The sequence below is a fragment of the Salmo salar genome, chromosome 11, assembly GCF_965601325.2.
Source record: "Salmo salar chromosome 11, fSalSal1, whole genome shotgun sequence".
NCBI lineage: Eukaryota > Metazoa > Chordata > Actinopteri > Salmoniformes > Salmonidae > Salmo > Salmo salar.
In genome coordinates this window covers 115,628,899-115,653,865 of record NC_138301.1, presented here as the reverse complement: position 1 = coordinate 115,653,865, position 24,967 = coordinate 115,628,899, and the positions used below count along the sequence as shown (strand labels likewise).

At 42.9% G+C, this 24,967-nt stretch overlaps 1 protein-coding gene, 1 long non-coding RNA gene and 1 other non-coding gene across 5 annotated transcripts; 1 reads left to right on the top strand and 2 right to left on the bottom strand.

The window, feature by feature from the left end:
* Nucleotides 1–1,799: 1,799 nt before the first annotated feature.
* Nucleotides 1,800–24,967, bottom strand: uspl1 (ubiquitin specific peptidase like 1). Of its 3 annotated transcripts, none has more exons than XM_014129719.3 (9): nt 24,816–24,967; nt 23,629–23,807; nt 22,762–22,884; nt 20,700–22,227; nt 18,290–18,400; nt 15,672–15,807; nt 13,943–14,068; nt 7,039–7,199; nt 1,800–5,422 (listed from the first exon to the last, which is right to left on the bottom strand). In XM_014129719.3, the coding sequence occupies exons 2-9, from the start codon at nt 23,686–23,688 to the stop codon at nt 3,204–3,206; spliced, it is 4,464 nt and encodes a 1,487-aa protein (XP_013985194.2). In that variant the 5' UTR covers nt 23,689–23,807; nt 24,816–24,967; the 3' UTR covers nt 1,800–3,203. The 3 variants fall into 3 exon arrangements, with proteins under 3 accessions (XP_013985194.2, XP_013985196.2, XP_045546136.2); XM_014129721.3 differs by having other exon boundaries at nt 23,764–23,807; nt 24,816–24,963; XM_045690180.2 differs by having other exon boundaries at nt 23,629–24,963.
* Nucleotides 9,351–13,933, bottom strand: LOC145859273 (uncharacterized). Its single transcript, XR_014379497.1, has 2 exons — nt 12,996–13,933; nt 9,351–11,936 (listed from the first exon to the last, which is right to left on the bottom strand). It is a non-coding gene; the product is annotated as an uncharacterized LOC145859273 (long non-coding RNA).
* Nucleotides 14,263–14,334, top strand: trnae-uuc (transfer RNA glutamic acid (anticodon UUC)). Its single transcript has one exon. It is a non-coding gene; the product is annotated as a tRNA-Glu (tRNA).

The following is a 24,967-nucleotide window of genomic DNA, read 5'->3' as shown; positions in this document are numbered from 1 at the left end:
GCAGGTTAGGAAGTGCAGCTCAGTTTCCACCTCATTTTTGTGGGCAGTGTGCACTCTTGAGAGCCAGGTCTGTCTATGGCGGCCTTTCTCTATAGCAAGACTATGCTCACTAAGTCTGTACATAGTCAAAGCTTTCCTTAATATTGGGTCAGTCACAATGGTCAGGTAAGTAGACCACTGTGTAATCTCTGTTCAGGGCCAAATAACATTCTAGTTTGCTGTTTTTTTTGTAAATTCTTTTCAATGTGTCAAGTAATTATCTTTTTGTTTTCTCATGATTTGGTTGTCTAATTGTGTTGCTGTCCTGGGGCTCTGTGGGATCTGTTTGTGAACAGAGCCTCAGGACCAGCTTGCTTAGGGGACTCTTCTCCAAGTTCATCTCTCTGTAGGTGATGGCTTTGATATGGAAGGTTTGGGAATCCCTTCCTTTTAGGTGGTTGTAGAATTTAACAGATCTTTTCTGGATTTTGATCATTAGCGGGCATCGGCCTAATTCTGCTCTGCATGCATTATTTGGTGTTTTACGTTGTACACAGAGGATATTTTTTCAGAATTCTGCATGCAGAATCTCAATTTGGTGTTTATCCCATTTTGTGAATTCTTGGTTGGTATGTATAGTTTTTTGTTTGCTCTAGGGCAACGGTGTCTAGATGGAATTTGTATTTGTGGTGCTGGCGACTGGACATTTTTTGGAACACCATTATTTTTGTCTTACTGAGATGTACTGTCAGGGCCCAGGTCTGACAGAATCTGTGCAGAAGATCTAGGTGCTGCAGTAGGCCCTCCTTGGTTAGTAACAGAAGCACCAGATCATCAGCAAACAGTAGACATTTGACTTCAGATTCTATTAGGGTGAGGCCGGATGCTGCAGACTATTCTAGTGCCTTCGACAATTCGTTGATAGATATCTATATATATATATATATATATATATATATATATATATGTTGAAGAGGGTGGGGCTTAAGCTGAATTCCTCTTTTGCATGAGTATGCCAGATATTATGGAGGAACAGTGAGCTCACGAGGAAAAGCATGCTCACGCAAAAGAGGTAACGCCAACTTACACATACAGGAACCTTGAGAAAAAAAAAACCCTCTTATTTATCTACCATCTTTGGTAGAATATTGAAAAACCGAGGTTGGGTAAATGGACATGCTCTTTCAAATATTCTCCACTAGGGGGCGTATTACCACTATCGAAGAGCATGCTATGGCGAAGTAAATTATGCTATTTGTAGCGTCACTACTAGTGAAATTGTATTACAAGTAAATAGGTGTTGGTGGAACTACTTACCAAACGATGTATATTCAGTACAATTTATCACCCTGTAATGAGACCACAACTACAAAGCTACATCACCACATTTTCATATCGTTCCCTTCATTTTAGTTTAGTAAATGATGTATACTTTCCTGCAGGTTGCTGATGATTCTTAGCCTGGGTATCACTACCTTTCTGTTGTGCCATCATGCCACAGGAGTTCGCATGATAGCACATACATATCTGGGACCAGTCTAGTTCATTCTCACAACTCTCCCCAAAAACTATTTCTTCTAGATTCTAGAAATTGTCAATATGGAGCATTTTGCCTCATGATTGATTTGCTACAAGGAGTCACAGTGTTTTCCACTGCCTACTATACACAAATAAATAAGGGGATGGTTTTGGGGGGGGGGGGTAAGACCGACAAGCGTTCTGTCCAAGAGGTACATCACGCAGACTCACGCTAACACAAAAACAATTATTAGATTCTGGCTCAGACAAGGCTTACTTATATACCCCCCAAAACATGTGTATCCATGTAAATAAGATTTTATTAGAATTACATACAGTATCTGATTCGGTACAACATTTTTGAACTCTGTCACACTTTTTATTACAAAAAATACATTCAAAAGATAAGAGTTCGAACCACCCTTTAAAACACAAACATATTTTTATCCCAGACGTCAGGCTTTTTATCCTAGTTTTCAAGTAATTCAGACAAACGAAAATAAAAAAAGGCAAACAAAAACAGCATATGTCATCTTCAGGAGTTTTTTCCCTCCTCCACAAAGATCAAATAATTGGGTCTATTAACTTCCCAGAATACTCTGAAACAACCTACATTTTTAATCTCCCTTAAAGCCTCAGAACCTGTAAGTACTATGTTTCCATCACAAATGGCACCCTATTACCTTAAAAAAGTACATTACTTTTGACCAGATCCCTATAGACCCTAGTCAAAAGTAGGGCACTATGTAGGGAATAGGGTGCCATTTAGGACAAACCCTCAGTGAGTACTAACATTACTCCATGTTCAACTTCAACATTCTTGGTAAACCCCCAAAAAATACATGAGCGATATCCGAGTGCTTACCAGAGTTACAGGAATAGTTCACCCAAATTACAAAATGGCGCATTGGTTTCCTTACCCTGTAAGCAATCTATGGATGACAGCAATCCATGCTTTGGTTAAGTTTCAGTGCCATTGTTTCCATATGCTAACGTTTTAGCATTTGTATCAGAAATCCCATTCATGGCACCGATATTAGCATTTTTCATGCATCCTGTCCTAACCAAAATGAGCTAAAATTGATTGTGAATCTTAAGAAAGTCACTTAAATATGATTTGAACAGGATGCGTAGAAAATAATAAATCAGTCCCATGACTTGAATGGGATTTGTACCACAAATGCTAAAACGTTAGCATGTGGAAACAGTGCCAGGGAAACTAAACCAAAGCATGGATTGCTATCATATATTGTCCATAGACTGCTTCCAGGGTAAGAAAACCAATATGTCACTTTGTAATTTAGGTGAACTCTCCCTTTAAAATGGCTGCTTGATTCCGCTTCATGTAACACATGCTATCCAGAACAGAACAACCCATTGATGCCAAGCACACACACACATATTCTCCCGACTGAAAGGAATAGTAAGTAGCATGTAGTTTCTCCTAGAAACTGCCTGCATGCATCCAAAATGGCACCCTACTCCCTATATAGTGCACTACTCATATAATTTGGAATTAGAATAGTTTAATTTAATAGGATCTCCATGGTGCTACATTTGACCAGAGGCTCTATATAGGGATTAGCATGCCATTTCAGATGTAGCCTTAGCCACTGATCTGAGGTAAGCTTTGCATTTCCCCTAACGTTTAAGCTTAGGGGTTGGGTAAGAGTTGTTAGCAGATCCTAAACCTGTAGTTAACGAGCCTAAAAGAACAGGTCGAGAGCACTGAGGGTATCAGTCTCCATCTCCGTCTGCTGATTGGCCGACCCTGATATGAACTCTTCCAGGAAGTTCTCACCAGAGGTCGTGATTGGCTCGGCTAGACCAGGTTGTGGCACTACTACAACGTGATTGGCCGGATGCAAGATCACAGGTGTCACCACCTGTGAGGCTCCACTAATACCATCCCCTCCACACGCCAAGTCCCCGCCCCCTTCTTGTCCATTGGTGGTCAGCATCTCCAGGAAGCCCGTGCTGTCCGGTGATAAGTTGCTGGCGGTCGTCGCCGGCGACAGAAGGTCGGCAAAGAACTGGTCGTATGCGGGGCTGTCGTAGACAGAGGTACTAGAGCTCACGGTGTGGGAGGGACTCCGATCAGTGATGTCTGGTGTGCAGGTTACTTCCCCCCGTCCTCCCGCACCCCCCTGGTAACCCAGCATCTGATTCAGCTTCTCTAGTTTCTTCTTCTTGGCTTTCAGCTTCTTCAGCAGCTTGTACCTGAGGGCATCGGTCTCACTGACCAGACCACCGGGGCTGTGTTTCCTGGAGGAAGAGATTTTAGGGATCTCCGTGACTCCTGGAGAGGGAGGAAGTGAGGTCACAATAGGCACTGCTGAAGTGGTGTGGTTGATAAGGGGTTTTCGCGAGACGAGGGCAGCAGGTTGACTTGGTATCTTCCAGGCGTCATTTTGCGGGTCAGTTCTTTGAGAAATAAGCTGGGTGGGAGGTGAAGTCTTGGAGGGGCTGTTTATGTTTATATTTACGATCCTGCTTCTGGCCTGGAACCCTCCGTACATCTCGGCAGCCTTCACCGGCAGGGCCTCGATGTCCCCCTTACTTAGTTTGGGTTTGGGTAGAGGTGGAGGCTTCTTTAGCCTGGCGTCTGGGTTGGGGGGAGCCATCCTTGGGACCTGCCAGCTCTGTGAAAGCTGCTGGAACCGGTTGGGCGTTGAGTGGTTGAAATGACTGGTTGGTCTCTGGGTTCTTGGGGGATTGGGGATGGAGGTGGGATGGAGGCTAAGCAGGTAGGACCAGCGAGAGTTGGGGTCCGGGGGTGGAGGAAGGCCAGGTTTGCTCTGCAGAGAGGTGGAGGTAGCAGCGGGTTTGGAGTGGGGCGGGGGAGGAGTAGAGGCCTCTGGTGCTAGGGTGCTGGGTTCCACATATGATGGTGACATCATAGATACAACTGAGGGCAGGATTATTCCACCCCAGTTTCCAGGAAGTGCCATTGGTGTAGCTGTTCTTGGTGGTGTTGTTGTGACCACCTTAGCTGCTGCAACTGGATTGTTGGATGCCATAATTTTCGCTTTATTGCTGGTTCTTCTGCCCCTTCTGAGCTTGGGAGGACTAGGAGGAGTGGGCTTTTCAGAGTTGGGCTCAGAAGGACCGTCACTGCTGTCAAGGAGAAACCCACTGGCAGTATCAGGGGACGATGGCCTTTTGATGACGACAACATCTGTTTCAGGGGGCATTTCATGGGCAGGTGCGGGGTTCTCAGTCTCAGGTGTAGGAGCAGGTAGAGGAGGACTGAGGTCTCCATTTTGCCTGGGAGCCAGGGAGACATTGTTGTCGTCCAACGGCCTCCCATCAGAGTCAACTTTGACCTCTACGAGTGTCAGGGTGACAATGTCATCGTGGGAGAGGCCCTCGAAGGTGTCGAGCAGTGTGGTGCTACTGATAGACGAGTTACCAGCGTTACCGGTGGTTACCGTGGTGTCCATGATGTCGTTGTCGGTATCGTCAGACACCGTCAGTGCCTCGACAATGGCTGTGTCGTTATGAAGGAGGGGGAGAGAGAGGTTGTGGTAACAGGACTGAACCGGTACGCTATGAAGCACACTGGTGGAACCGATGGCGATGGGAGAGTTAACGTTATTTGTTAATGTTGTGTCCATATCGTTATCAATATAGCCAGCAGTTATGGTGGTGTCCATGTCAGTGTCCGCATCATCAGAGACCGTCTGAGAGATGTCTTGAGATTCATTGTTGACAAAGAGTTTGGCTAAGGGAGGTTTCTGCAGTTCTTTGAGTATCAGTAAAGTGCTTGTCAGGGATACAGGGGGAGAGCAGGGTGTCTGTGGGTTGTCCGGTCTGTCGGTCTTCAACTCCCAGAAGACAACATGGATTTCTCTAGGAGGGACCACCAGCTGGGTGTGGGAGACACAGTTAGGGTGCTTCAGATCGTCAAACTCCAACCACGATCCTGTGGGGAGAACAGCAAGAGAGAAGAGTGAGGAATGGGTTCTATACACTGGTGGTGGACGGGGAGAGTTACTACAGTCACAGAGGAATGGGTTCTATAGACTGGTGGTGGACGGGGAGAGTTACTACAGTCACAGAGGAATGGGTTCTATACACTGGTGGTGGACGGGGAGAGTTACTACAGTCACAGAGGAATGGGTTCTATAGACTGGTGGTGGACGGGGAGAGTTACTACAGTCACAGAGGAATGGGTTCTATAGACTGGTGGTGGACGGGGAGAGTTACTACTGTCACAGAGGAATGGGTTCTATAGACTGGTGGTGGACGGGGAGAGTTACTACAGTCACAGAGGAATGGGTTCTATACACTGGTGGTGGACGGGGAGAGTTACTACAGTCACAGAGGAATGGGTTCTATACACTGGTGGTGGACGGGGAGAGTTACTACAGTCACAGAGGAATGGGTTCTATAGACTGGTGGTGGACGGGGAGAGTTACTACTGTCACAGAGGAATGGGTTCTATACACTGGTGGTGGACGGGGAGAGTTACTACAGTCACAGAGGAATGGGTTCTATAGACTGGTGGTGGACGGGGAGAGTTACTACAGTCACAGAGGAATGGGTTCTATAGACTGGTGGTGGACGGGGAGAGTTACTACAGTCACAGAGGAATGGGTTCTATACACTGGTGGGAGAGTTACTACAGTCACAGAGAAATGGATAACATGCTCACTCTGATCATTCCTCAATAGAAGGAAGGTGCTGAATCCTTGTGAATACTAAATGGATTATTGAAGGTATTTTTGGTGTGCTGTCCATCTCTTTTAAAGAGTTACCCCCAACACAATGTAGAGAGACCTACTGACTGGCACTTTATAAATGCTAGACATGATTAGACAGAGACTGACATCACTTTTCAGTTATGAAATAGAATTGTTTCTATCCATTGATAATGGAGGTATGAATAAGCTATATATATAGCATTCTTAAAAGGGATACTTTGAGATTTTGGCAATTAAGCCCTTTATCTACTTCCAGAGTCAGATGAACTCATAGATACCATTTTTATGTCCTTGCATCCAGTACGAAGGAAGTTAAGAGGTAGTTTCGAGAGCCAATGCTAACTAGCAATCTACAAGCATGCTAGTAGTTACCATAGACTTCCAGTCATTGCGCTAACACTAGTTAGCAATTTCCTTCAAACTGTCCGCAGAGACAGTTTGAAGTTTGTGGCTCAGTTGGTAGAGCATGGTGTTTGCAACACCAGCATGGTGTGTGCAACGCCAGTGTTGTGGGTTCGATTCCCACGGGGGGCCAGTACAATTTATTTTGTTTATTTTTTTTTATTATTATGAAAAGTATGCATTCACTACTGTAAGTCGCTCTGGATAAGAGCGTCTGCTAAATGACTAAAATGTAAATGTAAAATAAAAATGGTATCCACGAGTTCATCTGACTCTGGGGAAGTTGATAATCCTGACGTATATATTTAAAAATAACACAACTGAACTTGTTGACCAGTAAACAACAAAAAAACTTTACTAATGAAATGACAGTCAACTGCCCCTGAAGGGACAAATAAAGTTATACTGAACTAAATGACAAAGTCACACTGACCGTCAGGTCTGCGTATCCAGGTGACAAAGTGCTTGAGTTGCTGGTCATACTGTATGACTGTGGTGACGGAGTATTTCTGCTGCTGGAAGGTGAAGGAGTACACACAGAGGTCGTTGTCAGGAAGACCTTCTACAAAGTGCAGCACAAACACAGGAGACACCCTGGAGGAACAGAGAATAGATATGAGCCTCAGGAAACAGAGATAGAGAAAGCAAGACATTATCTACAACATGGTGTCTCGATCGTTGGATGATAAATCCTCTACTCATTTCCTGTCCTCCATCTGCACCGACTGGTAACAGAACAACAATCTGCAACAGAAAACATGAAAAAGGAAAACCAAGAAAATAGAACACTTGCAGTTGCTTCACAAATCACCTAGCAACCGCACCAGGCGCCATGTTGGAAGACCAGCAAGTCTGGTGGAAGTCCTCCAATCGTCCACATGACTGGCTGCGTTTTGCCATCACCGTAAACGTCGGGAAGATTGCCCATTATTTCGTTTTTCTAAGGACCAAGAAAACGGAGGCAGTGGGAGAACCTATTCAAGTAAGTAAATATATTTTGAAAATGATAGCTGCAGGCTAACTCAAATGAGCTAACGTAATGTTCACTAGCTGATTTTCATATTAGCTAGTTAGCTACCCATCTTGATATATTTATTTTTGTAACTGAAAATGCATTTGTAGCTAGCTAGCTAGCACAGCCATGGAAACATGTGAAAGGATTAGCTAGCAGTTCCAGCTGTCAGAGAAGGGGGAGTAGGCTACTCTGGATAGGGCAGGTACCTTTGTGGGTGGACATTATGGAAAGATTCCCCAGTTCCAGTCCCTAGCAAGAAAAACTATGAGATATAGCAACATAATATTTAGTGCTGTCTAATTTGAGTAGAATGTAGCCTGTTTCTATGTGATGTATTCTGTCCTCCGATACAGAGAGCTGTAAAACCCTGTCTGCAGATGAAGAGGTCCTAAATAATGTCCCAAGAGAATAAGGGTACATCCTTGTATACCATGGATTATATGTGTACTTATGTTGGCATATTTAGTGAAGAAAAATACATTTTAAAAAAGTCACACACAATGTAGAAACCTACTACAACTGGAGCAGGCCAACCCTGCTGGGCGTGCAGGCTTCTGTTCCAGCCCAGCACTAAAACACATGATTCAATTTACCAAAATGAAGTGTGCTATTGCTGGGCTGGAATAGAAGTCCTCTCAGACAGTAGATCAGGGATCAGTGGAGCAATGTTGGCCCCTTCTGGTATTTACATGTTCTTTGTTCACCTGAAGTTATGCTTTATTAATAATAGCCTACTTGTTACTAACACGTCTAGCTTTTACATATGAGTTAGCTTACGTTCACACTTTGAAATTATATGAAATAGTGTTGATTTTTTGAAGTGAAGTGTAAACTTGTTTTAAATGTTAAGTTAAAACTTTTCTTCAAGATGAACTAGTGTCAATGTTGATTCATCACAGCTCACAATCCTGCAAAAGGGAATCTGTCTAATTTGTGTATTATATTCTCAAATTAACATTAACAACCTTTTGTTCAGTTGTAAGCTTTACAATTAGTATTATTTCAGGATTTTTCAGGATATCAGCCACGTGAACCCATTTTGCAGCTGATAATGGCAACGCCAATGTAACCATAGGCCTACAGCAGTGGTTACCAGCCATTTTTGTTGCAGCCTGATGATTAGTTGACAAGTTGAATCAGGTGTGCTTGTCCGGGGCTACAATAACACTGTGTACTATTGGGGGTTCTCGAGGACCGGAGTGGGAACCACTGGCCTACAGTGTGATGGCATTAGCTTTATGGCAGGGTTTCCCAAACTCGGTCCTCGGGTACGCGCATTTAGATTTTTGCCCAAGCACTACACAGCTGATTTAAATAATCAAGTAATCATCAAGATTTGAATCAGCTGTGTAGTGTTACGACAAAAAAACGAAATGTGCATCGATTTGGGTCCCAAGGACCGAATTTGGGAAACGCTGCCTTGTTGGCATTTGCAATGCACCCCTTGACATTGTCCATCTGAAGCATTATTGATTAACATTATTTACATATTGTTGAGCTATATGCCCTCAAGAAAAAAATTATACCAGTCAACAATGTACAGTACATTCAGAAAGTATTCAGAGCCCTTGACTTTTTCCACATTTTACGTTACAGCGTTCTTCAAAAATGGATAAACTGAAATATCACATTTACATAAGTATTCAGACCTTTTACTCAGTACTTTGTTGAAGCACCTTTGGCAGCGATTACATCCTTGAGTATGACGCTACAAGCTCGGCACACCTGTAGTTTCTCCCATTCTTCTCCGCAGATCCTCTCAAGCTCTGTCAGGTTGGCTGGGGAGTGTCGCTGCACAGTTATTTTCAGGTCTCTCCAGAGATGTTCGATCAGGTTCAAGTCCGGGCTCTGGCTGGGCCACTCAAGAACATTCAGAGACTTGTCCCGAAACCACTCCTGCGTTGTCTTGGCTGTGTGCTTAGGGTCATTGTCTTGTTGGAAGGTGAACCTTCGCCCCAGTCTGAGGTCCTGAGTGCTCTGGGGCAGGTTTTCATCAAGGATCACTGTACTTTGCTCCGTTCATCTTTCCCTCGATCCTGACTCGTCTTCCAGTCTCTGCCTTTGAAAAACATCCCCACAGCATGATGGCTGACACCACCATGCTTCACCATAGGGATGGTGCCAGGTTTCATCCAGACTTCACGCTTGGCATTCAGGCCAAAGAATTCAATCTTGGTTTCATCAGACCAGAGAATCTTGTTTCTCATGGTCTGAGAGTCCTTTAGGTGCCTTTTGGCAAACTCCAAGTGGGCTGTCATGTACCTTTTACTGAGGAGTGGCTTCCGTCTGGCCACTCTACCATAAAGGTCTGATTGGTGGAGTGCTGCAGAGAGGGTTGTCCTTCTGGAAGATTCTCCCATCTCCACAGAGGAACTCTGGAGCTCTGTCAGAGTGACCATCAGGTTCTTGGTCACCTCCCTGACCAAGGCCCTTCTCCCCTGATTGTTCAGTTTGCCCGGGCGGCCAGCTCTAGGAAGAGTCTTGGTGGTTCCAAACTTCTTCCATTTAAGAATGATTGAGGCCATTGTGTTCTTGGGGACCTTCAATGCTGCAGAAATGTTTTGGTACCCGTCTCCAGATCTGTTCCTCGACACAATCCTGTCTCAGAGCTCTACGGACAATTCCTTTGACCTCATGACTTGGTTTTTACTCTGACATGCAGTGTCAACTTTTGGACCTTATATAGACAGGTGTGTGCCTTTCCAAATCATGTCCAATCAATTGAATTTACCACAGGTGGACTTCAATCAAGTTGTAGAAACATCTCAAGGATGATCAATGGAAACAGGATGCACCTGATCTCAATTTTTAGTCTCATAGCAAAAGGGTCTGAATACTTATATAAATAAGGTGTTTTTGTTTTTTTTATAAATGTGCAAACATTTCTAAAAACCTGTTTTCACTTTGTCATTATGGGGTATTGTGATGTCATTATGGGGTATTGTGATGTCATTATGGGGTATTGTGATGTCATTATGCGGTATTGTGTGTAGATTGATGAGGAAAACATCCAATTTAAGCCATTTTAGAATAAGGCTGTAACGTGACAAAATGTGGATAAAGTCAAGAAGTCTGAATCCTTTCCAAATACATTGTGAGGCTAATACACCACCAGATGTTGTACATGCCTTGTGCTGACATGACATTGTTTAGTGCAAATCCAACCCTTGTAATCTAGGTGGTGAAATGTCTGGTAGAAGGAGATGGGATCCTTACCTTCAAACACACTACCTCTACCACCAAGTTTAATGCCAGATACTTGTCTCCCGGAAGGTCTGAGAGGCACTTGGAGGTGCCACTGTGATAATGAAGATGGTTTGCCTAAGACTACCACAACAATTACATTGTCTATGCTAAATGTGTTTAAATTGTAAAAAGAAAGACAATAGTTGGGCTATAAGAAATACATTTTATTAAAATGGGGTGGAAGAAGAGATGACACACAATATACTTCTAATATCACCTATACAACTATATATTAAAATACAGTATGTTAACAATATCATAAACATTAGTATTTAACATGTTGTTTCAAATTACGTTGTATATATTCATTACGGTTTATTTTGTCATGACAAGGTGCTCTCTACTCAAATGGCACAACATAATCATTCAGATTGACCAAAGTAGAGCATTTGACAACCAATGTGTCTAACTGAAGGATGTCTGCTTTCATATCTGGAAAAGGACAAAGAAGAGCAATGCTGCAGCATTTATACATCTTTACAGGGGGAAACTGATGCTGCTGCAGCATTGCTCATCTTCACAGGGGGGAAACTGATGCTGCTGCAGCATTGCTCATCTTCACAGAGGGGAAACCGAGGCTGCTGCAGCATTGCTCATTTTCACGGGGGGGGGGGGGGGGGAACTGATGCTGCTGCATAATTGCTCATCTTCACAGGGGGAAACTGATGCTGCTGCAGCATTGCTCATCTTCACAGGGGGGAAACTAATGCTGCTGCATAATTGCTCATCTTCACAGGGGGGAAACTGATGCTGCTGCATAATTGCTCATCTTCACAGGGGGGAAACTGATGCTGCTGCAGCATTGCTCATCTTCACAGGGGGGAAACTGATACTGCTGCATAATTGCTCATCTTCACGGGGGGAAACTGATGCTGCTGCATAATTGCTCATCTTCACAGGGGGGAAACTGATGCTGCTGCATAATTGCTCAACTTCACAGGGGGGAAACTGATGCTGCTGCAGCATTGCTCATCTTCACAGGGGGGAAACTGATGCTGCTGCATAATTGCCCATCTTCACAGGGGGGATCCAGTCGACATCGGTGTCTTGACAGAGGTCAGCTGGTGAACCTACAGTACATAAACAAATGAGAATATTACTTAGAATTAGAATATCACTTCTTTAAGTCACCAATACCATCAGGGCTCATAATTGTTTGGTTGTGTTTAATTGGTTCAGGTGTTTTAGTGTCATATAAATATTCAATATATTGTTGGGCTAGAACATTAGTCAACACAACAGGTTGTCATATCCCAGTGAGGCATGTGTCCTATGCTGTAATGTCCATACATTTTACCTCTACTTATGAATCAAGTTCTCTACAAATGATCACTGGGTCATTGGACAATAAATGTCCTCCTCCAGGCTATAAGGGCCTTATATTGTACAATTTGTTTCCTCTTTTCATGGTCATCGCTAGAAGGGATCTGACTTCTGTCAAATTAACGTCATTTGACTTTTCGTAGCAATTTAGGAGAATTTACGTTGCAGGCTAGGATAATTAACATAGCAGGTTAGGATAATTATTAGGGTAAGGTAAGGATAAGTTAAAATGCAAGATTTTTTTTTACTTGACATTCATTTGCCAATAGCTGGATCCCTTCTAGCCATGACCCCTTTTCATAGGCCTAGGTTATATGGTTACATTCTAGACAAGGTCGTTTTCATTCATCTGCTGTCCGTGTCAGCAGAGTAGGCCAAGACTACCATCGTATTAAAAAAAAGATTCTGCTAATGTCTCCAGTCATTTTAGAAGTCTATAAAATGTTTTTCAAAGGCCCACATTTCTCCCCATGCAAAAGGACAAAAAGGTCTCTAGAATAGCCTATAGGCCTATGCCACTACCCACTTATTAATAGCCTAAATTATCATCATCCAATCTACTCATCACATTAAGAATACTAGACTTACATTAGTCTGCAAATGCGATGATAAATGCATATGTTACATAAAGGTGCATTTTTTTATGGTGCAAAAATTGCTTCCCTAAAACGTTAAACTCACGCAACACATGCTAATAGCTAGACTACAAGCTATCTTGCTAGCTAATTTTGTCTAACAGTGTTGTTGTTAACACCTGGTTAGCATAAGGGCTAAACTAAACTCGAAATTGATCAGACTTGACTTACCAGTGATGAAATGATCGTAGCAGACCCTGTACTGACAGTTGTCTGGGTTCAGGTCTTGACAGGCAAAAAGGTTTCTTCGCTTTTCTGACAGTTCTGGAGTCTTATCTCCTTGGTGTCAGCAATGGTGTTTCATGATTGCGGGGAATCCATAAACATATTTTTTCCCCCGTTGTCTTTCCTGCCATGTTAGAGCAGCCAAATACTGATGAATCAAATATTTTTAGGTACTGTTATCATGTTCTTTCCGGTAGCCAGTCAGCTGTTGTCGGAAGAATTAATGTGGTGGTGTTCCAACATGGCCACCAGGTGGCGTCATACATCAACTACACGGCCCCATCTCAATCATCTACAATATTAACTACACGGCCCAATCTCAATCGTCTACAATATTAACTACACGGCCCCATCTCAATCATCTACAATATTAACTACACGGCCCCATCTCAATCATCTACAATATTAACTACACGGCCCCATCTCAATCGTCTACAATATTAACTACACGGCCCCATCTCAATCATCTACAATATTAACTACACAGCCCCATCTCAATCGTCAACAATATCACTACACGGCCCCATCTCAATCATCTACAATATTAACTAGACGGCCCCATCTCAATCGTCTACAATATCACTACACGGCCCCATCTCAATAGTCTACAGTGGCTTCCACTACTCATCTCCTTTCCTCCATCTGCCCGGAATGAGTAGGTAAAGAGACAAGGTCCTGGAAATCTCCGGAGCGGAATCCACTTAAGATCAGGGTTGGGGTCAATTCAGTTCTACTCCTCCACTGAATAGGAAGTTGCCCATTGTTTTCTATGACTTCTCAACTCGTAAACAGAATTTCAATTTCATTCACTTCCTGAATTAAAAAAACTGAATTGACCCCAACCCTGTTTGAGAGCCACCCCAGGTATGAAAGGTTAGAGGTTGCACCCTCACCTCTCCAGCACCAACATCCTGGTCTGCTTCCTCTTATTACACTTGCTGCAACGTGAATGGTGGGCTGCGTTGAGAGGGTGCCAATCAGAAAGCACCTTGGTGAAAGTGGTGAGGGTCTTCTTACATCTGAAAGAAAAATACATTTGATAGTAAATAAAAGACACACAGACCTTTTGATCCAGTTGAGTGAGTCAGTTTTCCCCTTTATTTGTTTTATACAAATTATTTTCCAAAATGTCCTTGTACACTCCCTTTCTGTTAACATTACCTCATTGTTCTTGTACCATTCAAAAGCCCAATTCAAATACAGACAGACAGCTTCCCATATAGTCTAGCGGTTAGGATTCCTGGTTTTCACCCAGGCGGCCCGGGTTCGACTCCCGGTATGGGAATGAGTCTTTTTGTTTATAGTTTTCATCTCACGTAAAAATTATAAGCCATCTAAACCAATTACATTTTAATTCACACAGGAATATAGGAGATGAAGGTTTCAACAAATAATATCTACTCGTTTCATCATCTGGTAAACTTGTACCGAGCCAAGCTCTTCAAAAGAAACTAACCAAAAACTACAGGAAATATTAAATGAGATTTACATTTGTCATTTAGTAGACGCTCTGATCCAGAACAACTTACAGGAGCAATTAGGTTTAAGTGCCTTGCTCAACGGAACAGAACATTTTTACCTAGTCGGCTCTGGGATTCAAACCAGCAAATTTTCAGTTACTGGTCCAACGCTCTTAACCGCTAGGCTACCAGCCACTCCAGTAAATAACGGATTCGTTTCAACAGACTAAATCGCTACCCTTTTCACCATCTGTATTGTAGCTACTGGGCCAAGTTCTTTGAAGAGTCTTAATTAGACCAATAGGTTCACAGTATTGTTGGCTCTTTGCACTGCTAAAATGTTGCCCAATACCTGCTTCACTGTCTATATTGGTAAACTTGTACTGGTCCAAGATTCTCAATGAGCCATAATATGACTAATCCCCAAACTAGAGGAAGGAATTAGATGAGTAAACGTTTGTTTTCATTCATGACTCATTTTCCTATTCTTTCCTCTTTAGAGACATCCTCAGGGCAGAAGACTGGACGTTCCTCCAGCACAATCACCATGTTGATTATATTAATTTCACTTCTCTCATTTCCTCTTTCTTCCCATTTCCATGCCTATCCCAGCAGCACGTTGTGCTGTTACAAGCCAGGTCTACTGAAGGTAGGTGAGAGAGCGAGCGAGCGAGGACAAGACACTTAGAAATATGCTCTCTCACCTGACTGACCATTAGGTTAATATGACCGATTCTACAGTACTGACCATTAGGTTAATATGACCGATTCTACAGTACTGACCATTAGGTTAATATTACAGTCTACAGTACTGACCATTAGGTTAATATTACAGTCTACAGTACTGACCATTAGGTTAATATTACACAGTCGACAGTATTGACCATTAGGTTAATATTACAGTCTACAGTATTGATCATTAGGTTAATATTACAGTCTACAGTATTGTAGTGGAACTACAAGGCTTCTTATGAAAACTAAAGGACATTGTTAACAGTTGTCAAACACAGATCTTCTAGGATAATGATTAATAATGACATTGATCACTAAATCACAGAGAGAGAGAGATGAAGATTCACCATTGAAAGTGCTTCTTAGTCCAAGACTAGGTTATATATTTATGTCTAGAAAACTGGCCCTAAAAGTTCAAGATGGTTCTTACTTGGTGTTGGTGGCATGTTGACAAGTTGTTGAGGTACACTCAAACTGCCACTCATATGCTTGCTGGAAGAGAGGTTCTGCCCAGGAGTCAGCCCTGAGGAGGAGGGGCAGGGCAAACACCGGTGTCTCATTCTGACCTGCAGGAGAGGAGACAGCAGGGGTCAGGGTGAGGTCAATAATCAACAAAAAATAAAAATCAGGGTCAGCTCACAAAGTAAAATCAGGTCAATTTTGAATCAATTGTGGAATGTTTGTGTTAGTTCTGAAGGTAAGAGATGGTTGAGAAGGAGGAATGTTTGTTAGTTCTGAAGGTAAGAGACAGTTGAGAAGGTGGAATGTTTCTGTTAGTTCTGAAGGTAAGAGACAGTTGAGAAGGTGGAATGTTTGTGTTAGTTCTGAAGGTAAGAGATGGTTGAGAAGGAGGAATGTTTGTGTTAGTTCTGAAGGTAAGAGATGGTTGAGAAGGAGGAATGTTTGTGTTAGTTCTGAAGGTAAGAGATGGTTGAGAAGGAGGAATGTTTGTGTTAGTTCTGAAGGTAAGAGATGGTTGAGAAGGAGGAATGTTTGTGTTAGTTCTGAAGGTAAGAGATGGTTGAGAAGGTGGAATGTTTGTGTTAGTTCTGAAGGTAAGAGATGGTTGAGAAGGTGGAATGTTTGTGTTAGTTCTGAAGGTAAGAGACGGTTGAGAAGGTGGAATGTTTGTTAGTTCTGAAGGTAAGAGACAGTTGAGAAGGTGGAATGTTTGTTAGTTCTGAAGGTAAGAGACAGTTGAGAAGGTGGAATGTTTGTTAGTTCTGAAGGTAAGAGATGGTTGAGAAGGAGGAATGTTTGTGTTAGTTCTGAAGGTAAGAGACAGTTGAGAAGGTGGAATGTTTGTTAGTTCTGAAGGTAAGAGACAGTTGAGAAGCTGGAATGTTTGTTAGTTCTGAAGGTAAGAGATGGTTGAGAAGGTGGAATGTTTGTGTTAGTTCTGAAGGTAAGAGACGGTTGAGAAGGTGGAATGTTTGTTAGTTCTGAAGGTAAGAGATGGTTGAGAAGGAGGAATGTTTGTGTTAGTTCTGAAGGTAAGAGATGGTTGAGAAGGAGGAATGTTTGTGTTAGTTCTGAAGGTAAGAGATGGTTGAGAAGGAGGAATGTTTGTGTTAGTTCTGAAGGTAAGAGATGGTTGAGAAGGAGGAATGTTTGTGTTAGTTCTGAAGGTAAGAGATGGTTGAGAAGGAGGAATGTTTGTGTTAGTTCTGAAGGTAAGAGATGGTTGAGAAAGAGGAATGTTTGTGTTAGTTCTGAAGGTAAGAGATGGTTGAGAAGGTGGAATGTTTGTATTATGGGTACGCTTGTAATCATTATGAACTGGGGAGTTTTACAAGATTAAAAAATAAAAGAAACAGAAGAGCTAAGCACAGGCATAACCCTAGAGGAAAACCTGTTTCAGTCTCCTTTCCACCAGACACTGGGAGAGGATTTCACCTTTCAGCAGGACAATAAACTAAAACACAAGGTCAAATCTACACTGGAGTTGCTTACCAAGAGGACAGTGAATGTTCCTGAGTGGCCGAGTTCCAGTTTTGACTTAAATCTATTTGAAAATCTATGGCAAGACCTGAAACTGGTTGTCTAACATTGATCAACAACCTATTTGACAGAGCTCAAATCATGTTTTAAAGAATAATGCGCAGAAGTTGCACAATCCAGGTGTGGAAAGCTCTTAGAGACTTACCCAGACAGACTTACAGTTGTAATCGCTGCCAAATGTCCTTCAATATAGTATTAACTCAGGGGTGTGAATACTTATGTAAATGAGATATTTCTCCATTTAATGTAATATATTTGCACAAAAAAATAATAATAAACTTGATTCATTTTGAATTTAGGCTGCAACAACAAAATGTGGAATAAGTCAAGGGGTATGAATACTTTCTGAAGGCACTGTATATTAATTTAGACAACTTTAGACTAAGTAGGTAAGAGCAGGGTCACATGCAGAAACAGCCTATTACACATTTGAGTCATTTTGCAGATGCTCTTATCCAAAACAACTCTAGCTTTCACACATGTTGGTTGATCTATGAACTGCTGAGAGTCATAACCAATCACCTCTATGATTCCCAGCCAGGTTCCTGCTTTTTAAAAAAAAAATGTTTTATTTGTTTTATTGTACCCCTTTTCGTGGGGTACAATTGGTAGTTACAGTCTTGTCTCATCGCTGCAACTCCCGGACGGACTCGGGATAGACGAAGGTTGAGAGTCGTGCGTCCTCCGAAACATAACCCAACCAACCCGCACTGCTTCTTGACACAATGCCCACTTAAGCTGGAAGCCAGCCACACCAATGTGTCAGAGGAAACACCGTACACCTGGCGACGGTGTCAGCATGCACTGTGCCCAGCCAGCCACAGGAGTCGCTAGTGCGCGATGGGACAAGGACATCCCTGTCTGCCAAACCCTCCCCTAACCCGGACAATGCTGGGCCAATTGTGCGCCATCCCATGGGTCTCCCGGTCGCGGCCGGCTGCGACAGGGCCTGGACTCAAACCCAGAATCTCTAGTGGCACAGCTAGCACTGCGATTCAGTGCCTTAGACCACCGTGCCACTTAGAAGGCCCCCAGCCAGGTTCTTACCCAGTTTACATTTCAGCAGAGGCTCCAGCAGTTTAAAGATGGACATCCTGATGGCATGCATCTCAGTTTGGACCCTCTGTAACACCGCAGAGGGCACTCTGACAACACTGTCTGGAGAGAGATGAGGGAGACAAACACAAACAGGTGTAAGTAAACATGTATTTAGGATTAGGTAATAGATTAATACACAAGAAGCCCTGCTGAAGGCAGCTTGCTGACGAAACGTTGCTCATGTCCACACCCCCGTGGAAATTTAACTAGCATTTTTTTATCCCCCCAAAAATCAGTCCGTTTAAGCTAGAGATGGGTTTTATTTGCATGGGATGCATCTCAATCCACCGAATCCGCCGATGTCGCACTTCCGTATCTGTGAGGAAAGGAGACATAGCTAGAGCGGTGACTGTCAGACCATGAGACAATCCCTTAAAAAAAATAAAAAAATACAATTTTAAAAGTCAGTCTTCTTACAAAATGAGAGACTAATGAAGATGGTGTTATCCATTTTGATCTACTAATTCAAGGGTTTCTTTATTTTGTACTATTTTCTACATTGTAGAATAGTGAAGGCTTCAAAACTATGAAATAATGCATATGGAATAATGTATTAACCAAAAAAAAGTGTTAAACAAATCAAAACATTTCACATTTGAGATTCTTCAAAGTAGCGACCCTTTACCTCGATGACAGCTTTGCACACTCCTGGCATTCTCTCAATCAGCTTCATGAGGTAGTCACCTGGACTGCATTTCAATTAACAGGTGAGCCTTGTTAAAAGTGAATTTGTGGAATTTCTTTCCTTCTTAATGTGTTTGAGCCAATCAGTTGTGTTGTGATAAGGTGGGGGGTATACAGAAGATAGCCCTATTTGCTAAAAGACCAAGTCCATATTATGTCAAGAACAGCTCAAATAAGCAAAAAGAAATGATAGTGCATAACTAGTTTGAGACATGAAGGTCATTCAATATGGAAAATGTCAAGAACTTTGAAGATTTCTTCAAGTGCAATCGCAAAAACCATCAAGCGCTATGATGAAACTGGCTCTCAATAGGACCGCCACAGGAAAGGAAGACCCAGTATTACCTCTGCTGCAGAGGATAAGTTCATTAGAGTTACCAGCCTCAGAAATTGCAGCCCACATAAATGCTTCACAGAGTTCAATTAAAAGACATCTCAACATTAACTCTTCAGAGGAAACGCCGTGAATCAGGCCTTCATGGTCAAATTGCTGCAAAGAAACCACTACTAAAGGACACCAATAAGAAGAAGAGACGTGCTTGGGCCAAGAAACACGAGCAATGGACATTAGACCGGTGGAAATCTGTCCTTTGATCTGATGAGTCCAAATGTGAGATTAATGGTTCCAACCACCGTGTCTTTGTGAGACGCAAAGTAGGTGAATGGATGATCTCCGCATGTGTGGTTCCCACCGTGAAGCATGGAGGAGGAGGTGTGATGGTGCTTTGCTGGTGATACTGTCTGTGATTTATTTAAAATTCAAGGCACACTTAACCAGCATGCCTACCACAGCATTCTGCAGGGATATGCCATCCCATCTGGTATGCGCTTAGTGGGACTATCATTTGTTTTTCAACAGGACAATGACCCAAAACACACCTCCAGGCTGTGTAAGGGCTATTTGACCAAGAGGGAGAGTGATGGACTGCTGTATCAGATGACCTGGCCTCCACAATCGCATGACCTCAACCCAATTGAGATGGTTTGGGAGGAGTTGGACAGCAGAGTGAAGGAAAAGCAGCCAACAAGTGCTCAGCACAAGACTGTTGGAAAAGCATTCCTCATGAAGCTGGTTGAGAGAATGCCAAGAGTGTGCAAAGCTGTCATCAAGGCAAAAGGTGGCTACTTTGAATAATCTCAAATATATTTTAATTTGTTTAACACTTTTGTGGTTACTACATGATTCCATGTGTTATTTCATAATTTTGATGGCTAAATAGATGTAAAAAAAAAAAAGACACATTTTTCCTGTTCTTTTTTATATCTCTCAAATATAGGACAGACACGTACTTTAGATTTTTTGGGGGACTATCTGTTTATCCATGTAGTGAATATTTTATGCAATTACTTTGTATGGGCTAATAGCAGAAAGGCCAAAAATGTATTAATTTAAAAAGATTATACTTCAAAGAGTCTTACATTTCTAAATCAAATAGATAAATTATCTTTGGTATGACCTTGTTAAAACAATTCCATATAGCTTAGTCCAACCCCGCCGCGACCAGGCTTAGACAGGGCTAAGTCTGTAGAGGGTTAATTCAATCAATACATGTATTGTATCAAAGGGATAGTGTGCAGATACATTCTTCCCCTTTCAAAATAAATATTCAGCTCTTAGCTGCCAATGTTGTACATCAATTCAAATAAACCTTACTAAATAGATAAGTCCACCCACCTGCGCCAGTGTGTTGGTAGGCTGTGATGAGACCACAGGCCCGGTTGTACCTCTCACACAGGTCCCAGACAGGTTGACCTACAGTGGGCCTCTTGGTGGGCCGTCTGTCCCTCAGGGTGCGAAGGTGGACCAGCGCTACCAGCAAGGTGTCCAGCCAACACAGACTATTCTCATTCCTCCAGAATAGGTGAGGCCCGGGAAGCGGAACAAACTCCTCAGTCGAGATCACTTCCGGGTCAAAGTTGGGCACCACTTCCTGCGTGTATTTAATAATAGGAGTCTTTCTCGGTCGGCCCATTTTCTTTTTTGGCGGTGATGGCACGACTTCCACTTCCTCAGTGACGCTTCCTTCCCGGTCTGTTTCCATGGTTGCGCCGGTCATCTCGTCCTCGCTACTGATTAGTTGCCGGGTGTTCTGAGCTCTTCTTCTAACTTTGATAGAACCATCATCATCATCATGAACTTCAACAGGCACTTTGCTCTGACTGAGGTCCACACTACAGGGCCTACACATCACCTCTGGGGGGCACTCTTCCTCCTCTTCCTTGTCAAAGACAGGCAGATCCTCCTCTCCGTACTCATTATCCATCAAGGCAGGTGTAGCCACCTCATCTTTCTCTAAAGCAAGGACAGCCTCCACCAAGGCAGGCAGAGCCTTCTCAACCTCTTCTGAGGCAGGGACATCCTCCAAAGCCACTTCTTCCTCCTTGATTAAACACTCCTCTTCCTCATCGTTCTTTAAGCCAGAGAGACCTGGGGCAGTCAGAGCCTCTAAGAGAGAGACTGTGTCCTCTAAGGTAGGGACAACCTCCACTAAGGCAGCCTTGGCCAAGGGTTTCTCTGGGGCAGACGTTGAGGCAGAAACGGCCACATGTAAGGGACGTGAAATCTCCTCTGGGACAGAAATGGATACTTGCGGGGCAGATAAAGTATTGTCTAGGGCAAATACAGCCTCCTGTAAAGTAGAGAGAACCTCCTTTGGTGCACCTTCAGACTCTACAGTAGGCTCTACAACAGAAACGGCCACCTGTAAGACTGGTACCATCTTTTGGAGAGGAAAACCCTTGTCTAAAGTAGGTGTACCCTCCCCTGGGAGAAAGACACCATCTTGTTCCTCTTCTAGGAGTTCCTGGTCCATTTCTTCTGGCATCGACCAACCAGAATCCTTGTGGTATCCGTTGGCCCCTCCCCTCTCAGTCTCAGGAAGTGTGTGTTTGAGGGTTTTATCCACCACATCCATGTTGGTGTGTTCTGATTGGCTGATTCTCTCCTTCTTCCCATTAAAGCACTCTTCTTCCCCATTGAGTTTGTTGGTGATGCCGCTGACTGATAGAGCTCCACTCGGTGATACGGCGTCCTCGGCCACTTCTGACTCCACCGATTGTGCACGTTTGGGGGAAGGTACAGGGTCTCCATTCTCCAACCCGCAGGGACTCTTCCTCTTGCTCCCTGTCTGAGTTTGGGGTAGAGGAGGTACGAGGCTGGCCAGGACATCCTCCAAAGGACGAGAGACCAAGGGAAACAGGCACTGTAGGGGAGAAGTTACTTTGATTTATTTATTTATTTAAAACAGGTAAGTCAATTCTTATTTACAATGGCCTGGCAAGAGGCGAGGCTGAATGAATAAATGATGAGTAACTGTCTGGGGAAGTTCAAACTTCACATTGGCTTCATATTGTTTCTTGACACTACTACTTGTTTTCACTCTTGCATTGAAGGAAGGGGACCAGGAAACCACTAGAGGACAACACTCACACTATAAAGTAGCAGGGTGAAAGGATACTTCAGCACAGTTTGACTGCATTTACTACTGACAGTAACACAGAATTCATCCATAACTTGACTCTCTCATAATACTGCCACTATGGCGAACAACAGAGCAAACCCAGTTTCTCTAGGAAACTACTAAAACTGGTGTCTTGTTCAGACAGTTTAGGATTCCCCCATTGATCCTGCTTTGTGAAACACCTGTTTTTTTGTTGACGTTGTGCTGATTGTGTGCACGTGTATACGTGCACATCTGTGTAAGTGAGCGCATGTGTGTGTGTTAACATTACCCTACCTGTGGGTCAGTGCAGAGAGTGATGAACTCCTGGAAGTTGATCCTGTAGGAGCGCAGGGCCAGAGACTGTCCTTTAGCAGCACACCATGGACAGGTCTCCAACAAAGCTGAGCGTTCCTGGATCTGCAGGGACCAATCACAAAACATGTTAATACCCCTGATAGATATCAGTAGGGGAGGGTAACCTGGTCAATGGAGAGACCACATACAGTAATTACACAGAGTATTGTACAGTATCATTGAGTACAGAGTATGACCAGTATCATGATACTCGTTAGTATCTTAGCCAGAAGACAAAAAACTAAGCAGAATTTACTTCTTTATGAAGACAGGCATAATGTTGTAAACAGATATGTTGTCATCCAGAGACACATTTATTTTCCAAGATACAGCACACAATTTCTTACATACAGCAGGTTTTTAAAGGACCAAAGAGTATAGCCTGCTTTGTGTTTTCATTTAATGCATCGGGGGAAAAAAAATACCACGATAATGGTATCGTCAAAATATAATTGAGTGCCATCAGAGTATCGTACACAGTATAATTTAAAATCAGAGTGTCTCAGTGTCATATAGTACAGTGGAGTATCAATCCAGTCGATATGAGAATCATATTTAAGTTTTGCATTGTACCAGGCAGCATGTCAATCAATCTAACCCTCAAAAACACCCACACAACAGATCAAAACCTTTCGCCTTTTCAAACCAAAGTTTCCGTTTCTTTGTTTTGTTGAGTTTCTCTATTTTGAATTTTGATTTGGGATATAAGAGGATTCAGCCTTCCCAATCAGACAGCATCTCTCAGACCCAAAATAGCTTTGCACAAGTGACAGTAAGTGAGAGGAAGACAATACGAGTTCAACTGACTTTTTCCCAATACCCTGCTAGCGGGCCAGGGGCCCCCAAACCAGTGCCGTCGCCACTCATCACAGGCAAACCACTGCTGTTTCTTGTTGTTGTGGCCAGTACTGTCAGAGTCCTGCTTCATTCACTTTACATTACCATATCACTGTGACCACCCAGTCTCACCACCTCAGCATGGTAGGCTATGGGGGAGGGACAACAACAAAGCAGAATATGTTAGGTACAGTGAGTAGTATCATGTTACCAACAGATGTGTGTATCTAAAGAAGAAGGGTCGGAGAATGAACCCATGTCATCCAATGGAACACCGGCCTACTGACAAAGACACCTGCAATTGACTACCATATTTATTCAGATGTGCACACTATTGACTACACAGCCCTATTCTAGCCAGCAGAACTGAAGATTAGTGTAGCTAAACACTGTCTTTCAGGGGTAGAATATATGGTTATATGAGTAGTTACCTAGTTCAACCAGTATCTTTGCGTTAGGGACCTCTAAAGTCCAGAATGCTCCGATTCATAGGCGTTATAATAATAATAAACCAATGAGCGAAGTTATTTTGGTTATTCGAGTTTTATAGTTGTACTGTTGATCATGCTTAATCAGGACCAATTGATTTGAAAATATATTTTAGTAAGAGGATATACTGAAAAGGTATATGAGCTAATATTTTTATTGGACCGATTTACTTACACCTTTTGTGGAAGTATATACCGGCCATAACGGGAGTAAATGAAGGTAGTTTCTCAGCGAAATTTAATGAACGCATTTTGACATTATAACGCTTGCAGAGCTAGTGAATAGGAGTTTGAATCGGAGCTTTCTGGGAGTCAGAGGGGTCTTACGCAGATACTGGTCAATTAGTTAGTCAAAGATAACAATTGTCACGCTGACAAGACTGTACATTGGCAAAGTACACGCACGCAGCAAAACGTTGGCATTACGTTCGGATATCTAGCGAAGTTAGCTAAATGAATTGCTAAACGTTATACACCCATAATCGTTCATACTAATGTCCGTAACACAGTTGATATGACAATGCAGGGAATGGGATTTAATGTTGCTGTGAAAAAAATAGTAACGTTAGCTATAACGTGGTGCGATTTTTGCTAGTTGTTAGCAATGCAATGCTAACTAGCAGTTTGAAAAAACGCTAGACCTCAAATCCTGCTAATATTTTAACCTACCTCAGTAAAGAGCGTATTCTATCCAATTTAGAGATGAATATGATTACAATAATCCATCTGAACTTAATTCATTCATCAACTCGGGTCCCCAGTGTGTTTCCATGTGCACCGCTCTTTCGGGGTCGAAACGTTGTGTTTCCGGTTGGGGGCTT

Excerpts from the sequence above, each read along its gene's own strand:
- uspl1 (XM_014129719.3), bottom strand. The coding sequence starts at position 23,688 with ATGAGTGGCGACGGCACTGGTTTGGGGGCCCCTGGCCCGCTAGCAGGG. Across the intron at positions 18,401-20,699 it reads CTACCAACACACTGGCGCAG|ACAGTGTTGTCAGAGTGCCC; the intron begins GTGGGTGGACTT and ends ATCTCTCTCCAG. Across the intron at positions 7,200-13,942 it reads AGGATGTTGGTGCTGGAGAG|GGTGTCTCCTGTGTTTGTGC; the intron begins GTGAGGGTGCAA and ends CTGTTCCTCCAG.